Source organism: Notolepis coatsorum (assembly GCF_963971535.1).
Source record: "Notolepis coatsorum genome assembly, chromosome: 9".
NCBI classification, from domain to species: domain Eukaryota; kingdom Metazoa; phylum Chordata; class Actinopteri; order Aulopiformes; family Paralepididae; genus Notolepis; species Notolepis coatsorum.
In genome coordinates, this window is record NC_140173.1 from 111,416,213 (window position 1) to 111,438,095 (window position 21,883).

General features: G+C 44.7%; 1 protein-coding gene across 1 annotated transcript in view; it reads left to right on the top strand.

Moving 5' to 3' along the window:
• The window catches only part of LOC311234720 (inactive pancreatic lipase-related protein 1-like), a gene marked incomplete at both ends in the record, with an annotated part of 95,224 nt that overhangs the window by 26,255 nt on the left and 47,086 nt on the right, over positions 1-21,883 (top strand). The window contains one exon of the mRNA XM_084321964.1: positions 14,444-14,552. Coding sequence (XP_084178090.1) covers positions 14,444-14,552 — 109 coding nt within the window. The remainder of the gene's footprint in view (positions 1-14,443; positions 14,553-21,883) is intronic.

Below are 21,883 nucleotides of genomic sequence, written 5' to 3' on the forward strand. Positions count from 1 at the left end.
TACGTCAATTCTATTATAAACGTTGCCATTTCTTGCCTGTACACGCTACTATTCACAAATCAAATCTATGTCATAGGTATTATGTTTCATCATGAATGCATGAGGGGGGGGGGGGGGGGGGGGGGTCGTTTTTTGATGCTTTGATCGTCACCAGCGGCATACGTTGTGAAGTAACGTTACACACACACACGTTGCGATCGAGGTGAAACATGGTTGGATCAAAGCAGGATTGATATAATTTAGTCCTTACCTTCACTAGGAGGTACCCCAAATAGAATATTCCAATTGCCTGATTGCGAGTCCAAGTACTGGAGTCCATCGTGTCGCCAACATAATCCACCACAACAGATGCATCAGTGGCATTTGACGCTCGCCTGACAAAGAAAAGTGCGCCCGGAGACATTTGATCGTTGCACAGGCCAAGATATAAGGTTTCAAAGGGTGCTCGATACTGCCACCTGGGAGGATGCGGCTGGTATTGCACTTTGGCATTCTCAGGATGATTCCCCATGTTAACCCAGAGTCGGTGTGCCTGTAATGAATGAAAATATTGAATAAAATAAAGATGAAAACCCGACTATAGGCCTACTCGGGTTTGGCGCTGAACGGTCGGCGAGATAACCCGACTATCCTCGGGTCTGGCGCTGATTGAGTTAAGAGGAAAAGAGGCTAGATCCGTGAAAAAAACATATATATTTTTTTCTCACAAATTCAAATCAAACCCCAGCAATGACAGAAAATTATAATAAATAGGAATAACTGGGGCTCAACTACATCAAGAAACCCCTGAAAACGTACAGGATTTACCGAATCTGCATTATAACATTTCCCAAATGCACATGAGACAGATACTGGGGGCGACAGTGACTCAGGAGGTAGAGCAGTCGTTTGGCAATCCGGAGGTTCCCGGTTCGATTTCCGCTCCTCCTGGGCAGCGTGTCGATGTGTCCTTGAGCAAGACACTTAACCCCTAATTGCTCCCTATGAGCAGGTTGGCACCTTGCATGGTTGCCTCTGCCGTCGGTGTGTGAATGTGTGAGTGAATGTGTGAGTGAGTGGGTAAAATGTGAGTAACAAATTGTAAAGCGCTTTGGATAAAAGCGCTATATAAAAAAGCAGCCATTTATATAAAAAAGCAGCCATTTACTGCATTTTCCTTAAATTTCTGACTTACAAATGGAACTATTTAAGATAAAGTTAAAGGTAAATAAAGTTTGAAAATGAAAAAAAAATATTGTCAGTAAGCTACTTATGTATTTTCGGTAGCACTTTATAATAACACCCTGTTAATACATTTATAAGGTATTTGTAGATAATGAACTAATCATGAACAAACCATTTATATACATTCATAAATGATTATTAAATCATTTATAACTATATTTGTATAACATTTACAAAGTATTCATAACACATTAGTGGATAATGAACTAATCATGAACAAACCATTTATATACATTCATAAATGATTATTAAATCATTTATAACTATATTTGTATAACATTTACAGATTAGTTCTACATTATTTATAACTCATTATCAACATTGTTTGTACTTGATTTGTTCATCATTAAATAATGTTGTTTAATGTGTAGTATGTGGAAGTGAATCAATGAGACGAGCAGACGGAGTATCGAGTCTCTGAACTTTACTTCCAAACAAATCCAACAGAACCAAGGTACAGCCACACCCTTAAGTCAACTCCCTCCTGTCACTCAATCAGTGTCCATTCTGAAGTGAGACACCTCCATCTAGTGTCCACCACACAGGCCCCCCCCGAACATTCAGAATTGACATTCAGTGCAACACCAAACAAACGGAACTGAACACAACAAACCCCCAAAAACAGTGCACCCAGTGTCTTCAGTCTCTTTTAGGAGGTCTGATCACGCGGCCATAACGACTGTATTTAACAGTCACAGGGAACGTGGAAGGGGAAAGGGTAAGGTTAGGGGCAGGGGGCCGTCCCCGCCGCCGCCGAGGCTTCGCCGGTGGAAAGGTAGGGGTAACAACGGCCGGAGGGCATGGGACAGGGGAAAACTTGGGTGGCCGGCCCCGGCGCCGGGGCTGAGCCAGCTCCACCGGCCCATTTGGGACCACATGAGCAGGCTTAAGACGATCGACTGAGATCTGCTCCTTATTCCCCCCCATGTCCACCAAAAAGTACTTGGGGCCCGGCTCGAGGACGCGGAAGGGCCCGTCATAGGGAGCCTGCAGTGGAGAACGGTGGGCATCATGACGGATGAACACATACCTTGCAGTCATCAGGTCCTTAGGAATGTAGGACTGGGGAAGGCAGTGATGTGTGGGAACTGGGGCAAACACCCTCGCTGCGTCCTGGAAGGCAGATCGGTGAGCTGTAGTGGACCAAGGGGCAGAGGAACCAGGAAGGAACTCCCCTGGGACCCTCAGCGGTTGACCAAAAACCAATTCGGCTGAAGAGGCCTGCAGGTCTTCTTTAGGGGCAGTACGCAGGCCCAACATGACCCACGGAAGACGGTCGACCCAGTTGCCATCTGTGAGCGTGGCCCGGAGAGCGGCCTTCATGGATCTGTGAAAACGCTCACACATGCCGTTGGCCTTTGGGTTGTATGCTGTGGTACGATGGAGTTTCACCCCAAGTCTCTCAGCCACGGTGCTCCACAGCTCAGAAGTGAACTGGGATCCCCTGTCCGAAGTCAGGTCCAATGGCGTGCCAAACCGAGTGACCCAGCCGAAGATAAACGCCCGAGCCACCTCCGCAGCCGTTGTTGATGACAGGGGAACAACCTCCGGCCACCTGGTGGTCCTGTCCACCATAGTGAGGAGGTGTGTGAAACCCTGAGACGGGGGAAGTGGGCCCACCAGGTCCACGTGGACATGGTCAAACCGCCTCTCTGGAATGAGAAACGGCTCCAGGGGGGCCTTAGTGTGACGATGTACCTTGGCACGCTGGCACGCCACACAGGAGGCCGCCCATACTTTGACGTCCTTCCTAAGGCCCGGCCAGACGAACTTGGCCGCTACCAGCTTGACCGATGCCTTTACCCCAGGGTGTGAAAGGGCATGAATGGTGTCAAATACCCGGTGGCGCCAGTCAGTTGGAACCATGGGGCGGGGCTGGCCAGTGGAGACGTCACAGAGGAGCGTGGCGCCGCAGTCGTGAAACACCACATCCTCAAGTCGAAGTCCTGTCACAGCCGTCCTGAACGCCTGAAGGTCTGAGTCGGTGAGCTGGTCAGCAGCCATGGCAACATAGTCGATGCCCAGGTGCACAGGACTGACGCGCGCCCGGGAGAGGCAGTCCGCCACCTGGTTGTCTTTACCGGCTACATGCTGGATGTCGGTAGTGAACTCCGATATGGCGGAAAGTTGGCGCTGCTGCCGCCCCGACCATGGCTCCGTGGTCTTGGCCATGGCAAACGTTAGGGGCTTGTGGTCGACAAAAACTGTGAACTTGCGGCTCTCCAGCAAGAACCTGAAGTGACGTATGGCGAGGAAGAGGGCCAGGAGCTCCCTGTCGAATGTACTATACTTCCTCTCGTTGTCGCGCAGCTTCCTACTGAAGAAGGCCAGAGGCTGCCAGGCGCCAGCCACCCACTGCTTGCACACCGCACCTACTGCATAATCGGAGGCATCGGTGGTGAGGGCTATAGGAGCAGCAGGAGATGGGTGTGCCAGCATGGCAGCGTTGGCAAGGGCAGCCTTAGAGCCCTCAAATGCCTGGACCCGCTCCGGGGACCAGCCCACGTCATCGTTGGCTCTCTTCCCCTTCAACGCCTCGTACAGAGGTCTCATCAGGTGAGCCGCATGGGCTATAAACCTATTGTAAAAATTAACCATCCCCAGGAACTCCTGGAGAGGTTTGATGGTGAGGGGGCGGGGGAAAGCAGCAATTGCCTCCACCTTGGCGGGTAGAGGAACAGCCCCCTGGGAAGAGACATGGTGGCCCAGGAAATCCATGGCCGGCAGGCCAAACTGACACTTGGCCGGGTTCACGATCAGCCCATGCTCGTTGAGCCGCTCGAACAGTTGACGGAGATGTCCCCGATGCTCCTCCACCGATGCACTGGCTACCAGGATGTCGTCCAGATAAATAAACAAAAATGACAGGCCTCGCAGCACAGAGTCCATCAGCCGCTGGATTGTTTGCGCTGCCCCTTTAAGGCCGAATGGCATGCGCAGGAATTCAAACAGACCAAACGGGGTGATAATGGCAGTCTTGGGCACGTCGAGCGGATGGACCGGTACCTGGTGGTAGCCACGCACCAAATCTATTTTAGAAAAAATGGTGGCGCCCGCCAGGTGGGCAGAGAAATCCTGGATATGTGGCACTGGGTACCGGTCATGAGTGGTGATGTTATTTAGGCGACGGAAATCACCACACGGACGCCACTTCCCGTCCGCCTTGGGGACCATGTGTAGTGGGGAGGCCCAAGGACTGTTGGACCGGCGCACAATGCCAAGCCGTTCCATTGTGGCAAACTCCTCCCTGGCTATTGCCAGTTTAGCAGCATCCAGGCGGCGCGCCCGTGCATAAACTGGCGGGCCCACCGTTGGGATGTAATGTTCCACCCCATGCTTGGCGACAGAGGCAGAGAAAGTGGGGACAGTCAGAGCAGGAAACTCAGCGAGGAGGCGCTGGTACATATCGCCTGTGGCGAGCATATTGGCCAGGGCAGGCGGCCCCGGCCCCCCCAGTGTGCAGGGGTATGTGTCAAAGGACACAGAGCCAATCAGCCTACGGTTCGCAACGTCCACTAACAGTCTGTGAGCACACAAAAAATCCGCGCCCAGTATAGGCACCGACACTGAAGCAATAATAAATTCCCAGCTAAACTGCTGTCCATGTAAACACATAGTCACGTACCTGGTGCCAAACGTACGGATGGAAGTCCCATTAGCCGCGTCCAGGGGTGGTCCATGACCGTTTCCCAAGGCGTCCGTGGCCGACGCAGGCAGGATGCTCCTCTGGGCGCCAGAATCCACCAACAGACGCCTTCCAGACAACGTGTCCTCGATAAACAACAGCTCGTTGATATTGACGCCAGCGCTCATAGCCGCTAACGAGCGCCGGCTCCCGCGTTTCCCTGGTTACCAAAGGTGCATGGTGGAACACAGCTCTTCGCTTTGTTGCCAAAACGGCGATGATAATAACAAAGCCCTCTATCATCCCTCTGTGTCTGATCCCTGCGATCAGCCACCCGATCAGACACAGCAGCCACACAGTACTGACGGGAGGCCAGTAGTATTCTGTCCGCCTCCTCTGCCAATCCCCGGTAATCCTTGGTGCGCACGAGAGGCGAGCTGGCCAGAGCCGTGCGCACCGGAGTCGGGAGTTGACGCAGGAACAGCTGCACAAAAATAAACGTAGCGTCACCTGAACCAAGCAGTGCTAGCATGTTCTCCATCAGTTCTGTTGGTTTACTGTCCCCCAATCCGTTGAGGGACAATAGGCGCTCCGCGCGCTCTGCATCTGACAGCTGGAAAATGCGCAACAGCTGTTCTCTGAGCGCGTCGTATTTGCCGGCTGCTGGCGGCTCTCTCAGGCATCCCATCAGCCGGCGTGTAGTGGAGGAATCCAATGCCGCCACAACATGGTAATATTTCGTCTCATCCGACGTTATTCCGCGGAGGTGAAATTGTGCCTCGATGTGCTGAAACCACGGGGCCGGGTCATGCTGCCAAAACTCTGGCAACTTGACTGTAGCTGCATACACTGCGGGAACCACAGCCGGTGGATTCTCGTTATTGCTCATATTTCACACGTTTAGGGTCACCACTGTGGAAGTGAATCAATGAGACGAGCAGACGGAGTATCGAGTCTCTGAACTTTACTTCCAAACAAATCCAACAGAACCAAGGTACAGCCACACCCTTAAGTCAACTCCCTCCTGTCACTCAATCAGTGTCCATTCTGAAGTGAGACACCTCCATCTAGTGTCCACCACACACTTGATGTGGTGGGCGCTAACGTTACATTTGTTCCTAATGTGTTCTCAGTATGTGATAATGACACGACACAAATAATTATTTGTATTTTCAGACTGTATAGGCGCCGATACAGCCTGAAAATATTTTTAATAATAAAAATAATTATTACTCTTGTGTGTCGTGTCATCATCACATACCGCAATATACTGAGCACTGAGCACACATTAGGAACAAATGTAACGTTAGCGCCCACCACATCAAGTACGTCTACACAACATATAAGAGTTGTTTGTAGGTCGGAAATGATGGAATAGATTTACCAACAAAAAAGGTGTTTAACCTGCTCATACCTTATTAAAAGCGTGGGGCAGGAGCAGCACGGATAACTTGGTTCTGCATGTATCGTGCTTCCATTCAAACAGACGGCAACACACCTGACGTCAAGTCTCACTCGTGTGAGACTTCCTCTCTAGATACTCTTCAATACCTGGCCAGGGTACTCCTGGGTCCTAGTGCCCCCCCATGTTACACTATATGTCATGCACATGTATTTTATATGTTAATAAAATTGCATTTATCTTTAGTCCTAATTCTGTCACTGTTTGATGTCACAAAGAAGGGTGTATCCGAAAGCTGTCTACAACATTTGTAACATCTGATGAAAAAGTAAACAAATAATTAACTGTATTATACATTTGTTAATGATGAATAGGCTTCACTTTAGATTAGGGCACACAATAGCATCTGCAAATGATTTATAGATGTTTTATGAATGTCTTAACAAATCATTTGTTGAACATGAAAAATAAATGGAGATACAGTATAGTCGTTTTTTCACATCCATTTTTCAAAGCATCTACAAATGTGTTACTACACATTAAACAACATTATTTAATGATGAACAAATCAAGTACAAACAATGTTGATAATGAGTTATAAATAATGTAGAACTAATCTGTAAATGTTATACAAATATAGTTATAAATGATTTAATTAATCATTTATGAATGTATATAAATGGTTTGTTCATGATTAGTTCATTATCCACTAATGCGTTATAAATACTTTGTAAATGTTATACAAATATAGTTATAAATTATTTAATAATCATTTATGAATGTATATAAATGGTTTGTTCATGATTAGTTCATTATCTACAAATACCTTATAAATGTATTATAACAGGGTGTTATTATAAAGTGCTACCGTATTTTCTTTTATAAAGAAATGCCCACTTGTGGTCATAAGCAGTAGCCTATCAGTTAAATGTTTTAAACTGATGCTTTGTTACATCCCTACATATATATATATATATATATATACATATACAGTATACAGTGTATTGAATTTTTTAAATACATTTTTAATTATATTTTAGGGGGCCCCTTGGTGGCTTCAGGGCCCTATGCAACCGCATAGTCCGCATATGGCAAGAACGGGCCTGATCTATTGTATCAAAAGCCTTCTGCAGGTCAATATAAATGCCAATAGAACACGTCATTGTAGGCTGAACCTTTAGCTTATTACACCTTTTACACAACATATTCTAATAGGCAACCCTCTCACTAGCTTTAGCTTATTATACCGTTTACACAACATATTCTAATAGGCAACCCTCTCATTACTAGCTTTAGCTTATTATACCCTTTACATAACATATTCTAATAGGCAACCCTCTCACTACTAGATTTAGAATATTGTACCTTTTACATAATTTTTTTCTTTTTCTTTTTTTAAACTTAAAATTTTATTCAACATTTATGGACATACAACATAACATTTATATTGACATCCATAGCATATCGACATACATATATGGGTACATTCATGAAATTAAATATAAACATACAATAAAAGAATACTGTTAAACAGACCTAAATAATAAAGTACAAAAAAACATAAAACAATTGTCATACCCAACAGAAATAAAAATAGAAAAAATTAACTAAAGCAAAGGTGTGTGACACGGGTTCAGAGACCCTCCTTGAACCTCTTTCCTCCTTTACCCTTCGCCCTCTTGTGTTTGGTTTTGCATTTGGTTCCTCCTCTGTGATGTCTTTTTCGTTCCCCTTATAATCCTCCCACTTTCCCCATCTTTCCCCAAATTTCTCTTCCTGTAGCCTCAGCATGTGTGTTATCCTCTCCATATCCTGTATCTCCTCTACTATTCCTACCCATTGTGCTATTGTTGGTGGATCTTCTTTGTACCACAGTCTCGTTATTGCTTTTCTGGCCGATATCAACATTATCTTTATTAAATACTTGTCCCCCCCTTGTATTCCCTCGTGCGTCAAGTCCCCTAAGTAAAGCACCAGTCCCGTTTGTGGTAACCCGTATCCTAATATTCTGGTCATTGCCTCCCCTATCTCCTCCTTCAGCTTCTGACATCCCCAGAATATGTGCGTGTGATTTGCCCCCTCCTTCCCACACATCCTCCAGCATGTCCTTTGTGTTGGTGCATACTTTCCCTTCAACTCTGGGGTTATAAAGAATCTGATTATGTTTTTCCATCCAAATTCTTTCCATACCCTTGATCCTGTTGTTGAGTGCTGCACCTCGCATATGTTACCCCATTCCTTCTCTGTTATTTCTATCTCTAGCTCTCTCTCCCATTTCTCCCTTATATAATCGGTCGTGTGTCCCTTGCTGTTCATTATAGCCCGATACAGTGCTGATATTACCCTTCCTTTCCCCCCTTCGTATGCCCATACTATCATCTCGATTATTCCATTCTGTTCTTCGTCCTTGTCTCCTCTTATTTCTTTATTGTAGTAATCTCTAACCTGTAGATATCTGAAGTGGTCCCTGTTTTCTAGTCCAAATTTCTCCTTTAATTTTTGTAGGGTCTGCATTTCCCCCTTCTCTATCATTTTTCATATCGCTGTTGCCCCCCCCCCCCTTTCCCACCTTCTGAATCCATGGTCCAACCTCCCTGGCTTGAATCTCTTGTCATGTGCTACCCATCTCAGAACCCCTGACTGCTTCTCCAATTTGTGTGTTTTTACTACTCTGTTCCATATAGTCAAGGTGCACTTGGTGATTGGATCTAACAGTCCCTCTTTTTCCTTGAATAGTTCCCTATCCCCCACCCAGGGCCGCCTGGGAGAAATGCGAGGCCCTGTGCGAGATTTAAACGCGAGCCCCCCCCCTAATTTTTTTTTAAATTATTATTATTATTATTTTTTTCATACAGTCAACATATTCTTAAATAATAGCGCTGCCCGAGGCTGGGCATGATACAGTCAACATATAGCAAGAGATAGAGCGAGAGAGAGCTCCCGTTCTACAGTCAATATACAGTGTTATCGCTGCACAGTTGTGTGTGTTAGAAAGAGAGAGATAGAGAGAGAGCATGTATATATATGTGTGTTAGAAAGAGAGAGAAATATATAGAGAGAGAGCATGTCATTTTGTGTGTTAGAGAGATATATAGAGCATGTCTGTGTGTGTTAGAGAGAGAGAGAGAGAGAGAGCATGTGTGTTTGTGTGTTAGAGAGAGAGAGCATGTCTGTGTGTGTGTGTTAGAGAGAGAGCATGTATGAGAGAGATAAGCAAAGATGAGCCCCTAAAGGATATTCAACTTTTAATGGAAGAACAAAACAGAAGGAAAAGATAACTTCACAAAGGCAACATGAATATACATAGATCAAAAAGGACAAAGATCAACACTTACATCCAAAGAGAAGAGGGTCTATACCAGAGAAAACAAAGTAGCAAGGAGCCAATGGCCGACATCAGCTAAATAGGCTAACTGCAAATAGAGTAGCCAGGTACTGACACCAGGCCACACACAGCTTTGGCCAACGCTACCCAAGCTACACAAACGACCAAGACAATTCACACACAGCACATGTCGTATCTCCAAATGTTGTGAAGTAACATATGTCTTGCCTGGAAAAAAACATTGTTATTAACAAAACATTCGGGAGGGGAAGGAAGGAAGAGTGGGGTAATGTCCAATGGACATCCTACCTGCACCAAGGAACGCAGGGCGAAAGGCCGCAACACAGGTCTCCACGTTGACGAAAGGCCTCTCGCTGGCGGGACAAAAAGAAGCTATGGCCGGAGCCTTGTCATGGTGCAGGCCCGACTACATCTTCTGTCAAAGATGATGTCATAGTCAGAGTGCCAGGGCCTGCTATTCTCACGGCTAATGTCAATGGTCGTAGCACAAGCTAACAGCTAACTCTAGGCTAACTGATAGCATCAAGCTAACATTCCCAGCCGAGCGAAAACGAGCAGCTAACGTCGTAGCTAAACAGCTAACTGGCTAACAGTTAGCTCAACCCGGCTATCGCTAACCATTAGCTAACGCAGAAGCAAGCTATGCGGCTACCACTGAAAAACTGTACAACGTGAGAAAAGCAATACAGGCCAACACTTCAGACAGCCGCTGTGTTTTCCTCTTCTCATACGAAGAGAGAAGGGAAAAAGAAGGCAATACACGTCCCACTACAGAGTGGTGTACCATAGCGGTGCCGGCAACAAGTTGGGGACTATAGCCGACTTGAGCATGGAGATATTCTCATAATGAAACACCAAGCTCACCTCCCTCGCACCAGGTGCTGACACCAGGCCACACACCGTTAGCTACTACAACAGCTAGTCGGCCCGTTTGGCTCCCGAGAGAGAGAGAGAGAGATATCCACGGCGGGAATAGAATAGAGTGCATTAAAAACTCACCAAACGTCCAAGAGGATGGAGACAACCGCGTGGAGTTGACGAAGTTCATCTGCCGAACGACCGTCCTCTTCATCTTGGCATAACAATGCTGCACGTGCTCTCTCTAGGTTAGCTAACGCTAGTTAGCCTTTAGCTAAGCTAGCTACTAGCCGACATCATCATGGCTATGGCTATCCCGACTGAACCACACGTTAGCACTCAATATTATAACGTAGCTAAAGCTAACTAGCTGTCCCTGTCTTTAGCCGGGATGGCTAGCCTGACTGAACTGTCTAACATGCAACAACTTTCATCTTCAGTCCATCTGCCAAACGATGTCCTCTTCATCTTGGCTGGCATAACCTCCAATGCTGCACGCGCGAAATAGTCAGACGCTACCTTACCTGTAACCCCTCCCCTCATTGAAACCAATTCTGCTGCAGAGCCTCAGAGCTGCCTTCCATAGTGTATCTGCAGAGCTGCAGAGCCAGGAACAAGTCAGACACATTCTACAAACGTGTCTAATGTGAAATATATAAGCATATAAGCAAAACTAGATTTTAGGTCTGTGATGAAAAAGGGCCTCGCGGGAAGAGGGGCCTCGCAAAAAAATAATAAAATAAAAATAAAATAAAATAAAAAAAATTATAAATAAAAAATATTTTATTTTTATTTTTCTTTATTTTTTTGTGTGCGAGGCCCCCCTTCCCACGAGGCCCTGTGCGACCGCACTGCTCGCACACCCCCTGAGGCGGCCCTGCTGAGCTTGTACCTTGTATCCCTCCCATTCTTTTTCAATGTCTTTCCATCTGGCCTCATATCTGTCGTTACACCAGCACGTCACTGCTCTCAGTTGTGCTGCATAATAATAGTCTTGTAGGCTGGGTACTGCCATCCCTCCCTTTTCCTTTGGTAGTTGTAGTGTTTTATATCTGACCCGTGGTCTTCTCCCCGCCCATATGAACCTCGATATCAGTCTGTCCCACTCCCTGAATTGGTTCTGTGGTATTTGTATCGGTAGTGACTGAAACAGGTATAGTAACCTTGATAGTATGTTCATCTTAATGACCTCTATCCTTGAATTGAAGTCCAAGGGCATTACTGTCCATCTCTCTAAGTCTCTCTTGATGTTCTGATTTATCTGTGTGTGTATAATTCGCCTCAAACAGTTTCCCCACCCCTCTCGTGATGTTCACCCCTAGGTATTTAATCTTGTCCATGTCCCACCTTATCCCGTACTCCTCCCTAATTTCCGTCGTTGGGGTATAGTTCCATGCTAATGTCTGTGTCTTTGTCACGTTTAGTTTGTATCCTGAGTAGTGGCCATATTCCTTCAGTAGATCCATCAGTGCCGGGAAGCTCTTGTCTGGTTGCCTCATGTATACTATCACGTCGTCCGCAAATAGGCCTAGTTTGTATTCCGTTCCCTTTATCTTTACTCCCTTGATGTCCTCGGTCTGTCTGATCAGTTGTGCCAGTGGTTCTATGAAAACGGCGAAGAGCGTTGGTGAGAGACAACATCCCTGTCTGGTAGCCCTCTCTAATCTGATTCTATCCTCTATTCACCTTAATTCTCGCTGTCGGCTCCTGATATAGTGCCTTGATCATCTTCATTGCCCTCCCGTTTAGCCCGAATTTCCCCAGCGCCTTATATAAAAATGCCCAACTCACACTGTCGAATGCCTTTTCTGCATCTAGGCTAATCAGTACCGCACTACCACCTTGTTTTTGTATCTCCTCCACTATGTGTAATGTCTTTCTCACGTTGTCCTGTGTCTGTCTCCCTTTAATGAATCCAGTCTGATCTTCATCTATAATGTCTGGCATAAACGTCTCGAATCTCTTTGATATTATTGATGTATACATCTTATAATCCACGTTGAGTATGGACACAGGTCTGAAACTACTACATAATTCTCTATCCTTCCCTTCCTTCGGTATCGTGGTGATTACGGCTTCCTTCCACGAGGGAGGCATTTTGCCCTCTTCCTTCGTGTGCCTGAATGCCGCTCCTAACATGGGCGCTAATTCTGCTCTAAATGTCTTGTAGAATTCCGATGGGAATCCGTCGCTCCCCGGAGATTTGTTGTTTTTAGCTCTACTAATTGCCTCTTCCAGTTTCCGTTCCGTAATTATTTTATTTAATTCTTCATTCTGTTCTCTCCCTATCGATGGTAACTCCAGCTTCTCCAGAAAAGTGTCTATTTCCTCTTCTCCCGCTGCCTTTGGCTGTGTGTTTAGTGTCTCATAGTATTCTCTAAATGTCCTCTCTATTTCAGCTGGGTCCCTCAATATTTCATTAGTCTTTGTATCCCTTATTGTGTGTATCGTGTTTAACTTCTGTTGCGTCCTGATTCTCCTAGCCAACAGTCTGGTCGCCCTTGGTCCCCCTTCATAGTACGTCTGTTTCATAAACCTTGCTTTCTTTTCTATTTCCGTCAATAATTCCCTATTTATCCTGGCCCTTACTTCTTTGATTTCTCCGAGCGTTTCCTGTTCTTTCGATATCTGGTGTCTCCCCTCTAGATCCTTCAGCTTCCCTATCAGATTGTGATATGTCTCCGTTCTGGCCTTCTTCAGTAGTGCTGTTTTCTCCATCAATTTCTCCCTTATCACCACCTTCAGTGTGTCCCATAGAATGTTCGGGTCGACCTCCCCGTTGTCATTTTCCTCCTTATACCTGGCTATCTCTTCCTTAATCTGACTCACCACCCCCTTGTTATTTAATATTCCCACATTCTACATAACATATTCTTATAGGCAACCCTCTCATTACTAGCTTTAGCTTATTATACCTTTTGCATAACATTATTCTAATAGGCAACCCTCTCACTACTAGCTATAAATTATTATACCTTTTACATAACATATTCTAATAGGCAACCATCTCACTATAGCTTTAAATTATTATACCTTTTACATAACATATTCTAACAGGCAACCCTCTTAATACTAGCTTTAAATTATCCTGTTAAAGGTCCCATGTTTTGCTATTCCTTTCACTATTTGGGCAATGTTACACAATTCCCGCGAGTCTATATGGAACACATCTGTAAACACCTATCCCGTCCAATCTTTCGCCGTCGACTAAAGACGCACTTCTTCAACCATTATCTGAAAATAAATAAATAAATAAAATAAAAATCTAACCCTAACTAACCTTACTGTCATGCATGATGCACTTATCCTAATAAACTAACCTACACTGTAGCACTCAACACTTTATGAACATTGTTACTCAGCTGATAGAGTTGTGCCCTTCCTGATGACTTATCGTACAGAACTTGTAAGTTGCTTTGGATAAAAGCGTCAGCTAAATGACTAAATGTAAATGTATCCCCTAAATTCATACTGACTCTCTAATTTCAAACAACCTCTGAATGTGTTAGGAAGAAAACAATTTTGCGCCTTGTACATTAGTTGTGCAGTTTCGAGATCAAGATCACAACATTTTTAAGCATGTAAGTTAATAAATAGTGCGTTGGTTGATTTGTTATAATCCAATCAATTTACAATTTGTATAGCTCTATTCTGTAGCATGAGCATTGGATTAGTGTTGGTTTTTTATGTGTTTACCCATACCTCCACACAGTAGGTCATGTATGGAACTATGAGAGAACAACACAGTATATATGAGTTCTGATTCAAGATATCTTTTATTTTTTATACAATTTTTATTCAAGGTATCTTTAGTTTTATATAATATTGTTTTTAAATTAATGAATCAATTATCAATTATTATGCCCTGAGAAATGTATTTTCATACACTCTTTCTATTTCAACATAATTGATCATAATTTAATTTGATTATTGATTTGCAGATGACCAAATATCATAAACGTTGTCAATGATGAACTATTTATTTAAGGATTTCAGTAACATTAAGGCTGACAAGTTCCACATCATCGGACACAGCATGGGGGCGCATGCTGCTGGATACGTTGGACAAAACATCACTGGTCTGCCCCGGATCACAGGTGAGAGACACCCCTTATAACAAGCCAAAATAGTGCAGAATGCACACATGTATCCACGCATTCATGGATTCACAGAATTCCACCCGCATGCACGCACGCTGGTCCAGACACTTAATATACAAACACTAATTAGAGACAAAAGGTAATTACAAACAGGACACAGGTGTGGTAGACAAACCTAACAGAACACCGAGCACAGAACACAGAGCACACAGGGGAAAACAATAACAATAGAACAAACTGAGACCAACAGACTAAAACACATTTACAAAACACAGACAGGGAAACACAAATCTAACAAAATGGAAACAACAACGACAACATAGACAACGAACATAACAAACATAAATGGCAGATGACAATGTTAATTAGGTGCGTGAGCTGATGCCAGATCTGCCACATCTGGCTCAGCCCACCGGTTGCCAATGTTGTATTGTGAAGTGTATTGAAGGGGGGTTGTGAATGTCTGAGTCCTGGACCAACCGAACCGGGCGGAGGGTTGCCGACTGGTCCCATAGGAAGTGTTACACTCATGGGGACCAAATGACTGTATACAGCCTGATGGGACCCAGCCTTTCTAAAGGGTCTAGAGACATGATTTTAACTGCTAAAATCATTTTGATTTTTTGTTAACACAAAAACCACTTGTAATTTTCCCAACTCTCAAAAAAGTCAAATCAAATACGTTCAGTTACTGTGACTTACAGTTCTCAGTTAAGGCAATTCAAATATGGTCAGTTACTGTGACTTAAGGTTCTCAAGTGGAGTCAACTCAAATATGTTCAGTTACTGTGATTTACAGTTCTCAGTTAAGGCAATTCAAATATGGTCAGTTACTGTGACTTAACCCTTTCCCCGCCAATAACGTCGTACGACGGGTTTCAAGTTCATGCGAATTCTGCCAATAACGGCGTACAACGTGATTCTGATCATAATTTCATATTTTCGCCATGGTATTCATATTTCCATCACAGAGGCTGGTCTGATGCTGTGTGAGCCAGCACAACTCTGCAACGCTTCAATACTGCCACCTGGTGGCTGATCGGCGAGTTGCAACCGGAAGTGGATCTCTTGTGATCCCGGTGCGTATCCCTATTCCGTCCGGCCACTCGTTTATCGTCGCAGGACTCAATACACACACCGTGGATATGGATCTTTGCCATAACTCAATAATCTACATGATTTGGGCGTGTATTAGTAATATACGTACCGAAAATGGATCGCCTAGATCCCCACCACATAACTGGGATCTGTTTGCTCAACTCTCATCGCCCAACGGTACGAGGAGACTGACGTGAGTTTAAGCGTTTTTGTTTATCATTTTCGATACAAACTGCTCTGATCAATATATCACCCATACTACATGAAGCATCTAACGACTATCACAGAATTATAAACGACCCCCCCCCCCCCCTCCGTTCAATCGCGCATGATCAGTCATAACCCTTAGGACCATGTACAGTTGAAATTTTTAACATAGCGTCGATCGGTATCAAACTGCATTTGATGATCTAATATATGCATTTGTGCCTATATCTCACGTTCTGGGAAATACTGCAGAAAACGATAAAAACATATTTATACTCTAGACGGTATTTTCGTATGAATGTGTGAATGAAAAAGTTAAACGTTCCTACATCCTGAACGATATATAATCGATGTTGAATGGGCCATAGTAATGTCAATTTAGCAATACAATTTCAAAAGTTATAGCCCTGCAAAGAAGGTGAACATCTCCATAGACTTACAGTGCTGGCAGAGATCAAACAGCGATGGATATAAGCGTGGCAGAGAATGGGTTCTCAAGTGGAGTCAACTCAAATATGGTCAGTTACTGTGACTTGAGGTTCTCAAGTGGAGGCAACTCAAATATATTCAGCTACTGTGACTTACAGTTCTCAGTTAAGGCAATTCAAATATGTTCAGTTACTGTGACTTAAGGTTCTCAAGTGGAGGTAGGGTGACCAGGTGTCCCCCTTTTGGTTGTACTGTCCCACCATTTGACCAAATGTCCCGCGTCCCTCATATTGAGAGGATGTCCCTCTTTTCGAAGCCAAAAAAAAACATGCGTCTAAAAGCCCCTCCCTACAGACAGTAAACGTAGCAACCCGCCTCTTGTCCACACACATTGCTCTGATTGGTTATAGTACTTTAGCGCGCTGCTTGCCTGCTTGTGACGTGACTGAGTCGTGACGCTACCTCATATCGCAGATCTGATTGGTTATAGTAATTTAGCGCACTGCTCTGCTCGTGAGAGTTGAACTTGTGACGCTACCTCATATCGCAAATCTGATTGGTCAAAAAAAACACAACAACATTACAAGCGAACTAGTTCAAGATGGAAAGCAGTAAAAAGAAACGGACCTGCAGTTACAACCAAGACTGGCAAATGACACATGACTGGGTGAGGCAGATGGCAGGCAATCCGTAGCAGGCTTTCTGTGTTTTGTGTCATAGTTCGTTTTCAATTGCGCATGGAGGAGAATACGACTTGAAGCGCCACAGTGGACGTGAGTCTCACTTGAAAGTGGTTCACCAAAAAGAAACATCCAGATCTATGGATACGTTTCTTTTTAAACCAAACAATGATAGCCAGACGGACAAGGTCACTGCAGCTGAGATAACAAGTGTCTATCACACAGTACAACACTCCCATTCATACAGGTCAGCCGACTGTGGTATGAAACTAGCTCCTGTCATTTTGCCAGACTCAGTTATTCTAATACAAAAATTTACATTATCTATCTGTCCCACTTTGTCCCACTTTGTCCCACCAAAATCTTACTGTTGTCCCACTTTGTCCCACCAAAATCTTACTGTTGTCCCACTTTTGGACTTTTTGCATCTGGTCACCCTAAGTGGAGGCAACTCAAATATGTTCAGTTACTGTGACTTAAGGTTCAACTTTAAATCCATGTGATTAAGTAAACAGAACTCAAAGAAATTTTGTCATTCTAATGCCTCATTTCTTTTAAGTTAATCAACTCAAATATTTGCAGTTACTATGACTTAAGGTTAGGTTTTAAAATCCATGTGAATAAGTTAACAGAAAAATAACTACACAAGCACATTATATCAACTTCAAACTCTTATTTATTTCTATTCAGAGTATACATCTATTTAACTGTATGCCACTTACAAAAACAGTGTGTTGCCCTCTCCAACATTATGGCAATGTTAAAATTAAATAGATATATTAAAAATATATATAGAAAATAAAGAATACACTATAACATGTACATAAATGTAATGTATATTACACATTTAATCCCACTGGTCACAATAGTGTAATAATGTTTGTTATGAGGCTCTGAAAATGTTACTGAATGATGTATCAATGTATTTCCAGCAAATATTGAAATAATAAAGGGTCTCAATATGTGCAGTGTCACATGACCAGAGCTGTTTACATCCTGGCTGAATTACTCAAATTTGTATAGTGTGGTCATAGAATAAGCAAACATGTTGACGGCAACTATTGTGACCGTTGGGATAACACAGTGTATCTATGTACAGTACACATGCTAATGTTGCATTCCATTTGCTTGGGAAGTCATAGCTGGGAAGAGATAGGGAGAGAAAGAGAGACATGGTGGGAACGCGAGGGTGGGGAGGATGTAAACAGCTCTGGTCATGTGACACTGCACATATTTAATTTACCCTTATTTCAATATTTGCTGGAATTACATTGATACATCATTCAGTAAATTTTTTTGGAATAATTGTTTTGAGACATTAAGAATAAAAAGTCAAAATGATCTTATTCTAGCCTCCCAAATGTGAACAGTTTCTGGTTTATATAGAATTAAATGTATATAGATTATCTGAAAATTGTCAATCCGCTTGGCACATGTAAAATTCACAAACCTTTTGCTGTATATTGGGTCCTGCCAATGTGGCACCAAAATACCAATCCACATTACACGCTATACAGCTGGCAATACTGTTAATGTGAGGGCTGTGTGTGTGTGTGTGTGGGTCATGAGCAGATAACAGGGACTTTTTTTTTTGTATTTTATTTTTTTATAATTTTTTAAACAAACACATAAACAAACATGACAACAGACGATAAGATATACAAGCATTAGTTGACAGTGTACATCCAATGAAATCACATTTTAGTTAATTGTCTTATATAGGATATACCCTTAATACCTGTTATCTAAAAACCTACACACATATGCTCTAGCTCGTACCCCCCCCTCCCGGACCCCCCATTGGATAATCCATCCATTTTCCCTCGCTCCTAACCAGACATTACCATTATATGCTAGCTTTTATTTTCTCCACCACTTCTAACCACAATGTCATTTTGGATTCATTGAGACCCAAAATTCTTGCTGTAGATATTTCTTGATAGATCACATCGAGATATGTAATAATCCAGACCTTTCGGCACATTTTTTCCGGTTGGATAACAGGGACTCTTAAAGTTATCCATGAAATGGACAACCACTAGACTGCTTACGCAGATATTTTAGGAGAGGGAAAAAATTAAACAACAGAAAACAACCTTTAGAGGTGGAAATCTCAAAGTGAGTAATTAAGAAAATAAATCAAGTCCCAAAAAACAGGACTACTCTCAATAAAGAGGTATAGTATAAAAGTAAATAAGCCACAAGGACACCTAATAAAGGAGTTTATATTGGAAAAAGTAAAACAATAAACCTCCACTAAGGGAGTTTATGTGTAGAATCACGTGAGTAGCCTAAAATAAGAATGACTACCATAAAGCTCAATTCTGACTCAGAGATCAGACTACACTTCAATATAATGAGCGTGACCAAAAGGACAGCCAACACTAGGAAAATGAAAAAGCAGTTGACACTGCGATCTCCAAACTTAAATAGACTCCACATGGCCATAGGCACAGCTGCACTGCATCAGGTGCAATCAAGCCCACACACCTGCCGACCCATGAGGCAATTAACCACAGGGAACAGGAATTGACAGCTATCCCTCACAGAGAGGTGAAATAAAGCAAAAATAGACAGCTGTCCCTCACAGAAAGGTGAAATAAGGCAAAAACCATGACAGGACCCCCCCTCTAGGGGGCGGCTCCAGACGGACCCTCTGAGACACGTCTCCGAAACTCCCGAACAAGCTCAGGGTCCAAGATGTCCCTGGCCGGAACCCACGTGCGCTCCTCTGGCCCATAACCCTGCCAGTCCACCAGGTACTGTATACCCCTACCAACCCGCCTACTGGACAGGATACGCCGTACAGTATACACAGGTTGGCCATCAACGAATCGAGGGGGAGGTCGAGGTCTCTCTGCAGGAACCAACCTGCTCCTCCGAACCGGCTTAAGGCGGGATACGTGAAATGTAGGGTGTACCCTCATCGGCGAGGGTAACCGAAGACGCATCGTGACTGGGTTTATCTTGCAAACAATAGTGAAAGGGCCCACAAAACGGGGAGCGAGTTTGCGCGACTCCACCCGTAATGGAAGGTCGCGTGTGGAAAGCCACACCTGTTGGCCCACACGGTAGGAAGGCGCAGGGCGACGGTGTACATCCGCCGACCGCTTGTGCCGGGCCGCAGCACGCACAAGAGCCGAACACACCCTCTTCCATGTCGCCCGAGACCGACGGATAAACGCCTTGGCAGATGGCACCCCCACGTCCCTCTCCTGTTCAGGAAACAGTGGAGGCTGATACCCAAACTGAACCTCAAATGGAGAGAGACCAGTGGATGCATTGCACAATGAATTATGCGCATATTCTGCCCATGCCAGTTGGTGACTCCAAGTGGTCGGATTGGAGGAGGCCAAGCAGCGAAGCGTATTCTCCATAGACTGGTTGGTGCGCTCTGTTTGCCCATTGCTCTCCGGGTGGAACCCTGATGACAGGCTAACCGTCGCACCCAGTATAGCACAGAATGCCTTCCAAAACCAAACAGTAAACTGGGGTCCACGGTCCGACACCACGTCCTGGCAGATGCCATGAATTCGGAAGACATGGTCAACCACCAGTTGAGCGGTCTCCTGAGCAGATGGCAGCTTGACCAGCGGAATGAAGTGAGCTGCTTTGGAGAACCTATCCACCACCACCATGATGACGCTGTGACCATTAGAAGGAGGCAGACCAGTCACAAAATACATGGCGATGTGGCTCCACGGACGACTAGGAATGGGCAAAGGATGAAGCAGCCCTGGTGGTGACTGTTGAGAAACTTTGTTCCGTGCACAAACGGGGCAGGCTGCCACAAATTCCCGAATGTCCTTCATCATAACAGGCCACCAGAACCTTCTGGCCAAGAAGTCACGAGTTCTGTGCACTCCGGGATGTCCTGTCAGCCGAGAGGAGTGGCCCCACTTCAACACCCGAGAACGAATGCTGTTTGGTACAAATAAACGACCTGGGGGCACCCCACCCGGATCTGGTTCCAAACATTGTGCCCTCCGCACAGCAGAGTCAATGCTCCATGTCACAGGAGCTAGGATCTGTCCTGCAGGAACAATGGGCTCAGGAGGACGGTCCTCTTCTGATCCATCATATAACCGGGAAAGAGCATCCGGCTTGATATTTTTAGACCCGGGACGGTACGTCAGGAGGAAATTAAACCGAGAGAAAAACAGTGACCAGCGAGCCTGTCGCGAGTTTCTCCTCTGAGCAACCTGGATATATTCCAAATTTGTATGGTCTGTCCAGACTGTGAATGGGTCTTCAGCTCCCTCTAGCCAATGGCGCCACTCCTCCAATGCCAACTTGACCGCCAACAGCTCTCTGTCCCCAACATCATAGTTTCTTTCAGCCGGCGAGAGCCCACGTGAATAGTATGCACATGGGTGTACCTTACCATCGGACGATGAGCGTTGAGACAGAATAGCTCCGACTCCAAGCTCAGAAGCATCCACCTCGACGATAAATGGCAGGGATGGGTTAGGAGTAATGAGGATAGGCTCAGAACTGAACCTTCTCCTATGCTCAATGAACGCTGCCTCAGCCTTGGGAGTCCACTGGAAATGGGAAGGTGCTGTCTTCCTGGTGAGTGCAGTGATAGGCGCTACCACTGAACTGAAATTACGAATAAAACGACGGTAGAAGTTTGCAAATCCTAGGAATCGTTGCACCTGCTTGACCGAGACGGGTGTAGGCCAGTCTGTCACTGCTGACACCTTCTTGGGGTCCATTTGAATCCTCCCCTCAGATACAATGAATCCCAGAAAGGTCACAGAGCGGACATGGAAGGCACACTTCTCAGCCTTCACAAACAACCGTGCATCCAAAAGGCACCTCAAAACCTGCCTGACATGTTTGACATGGTCAGAAATGGACTTGGAGAATATCAGAATGTCATCTAAGTAGACGAAAACAAACTTTTCCAAC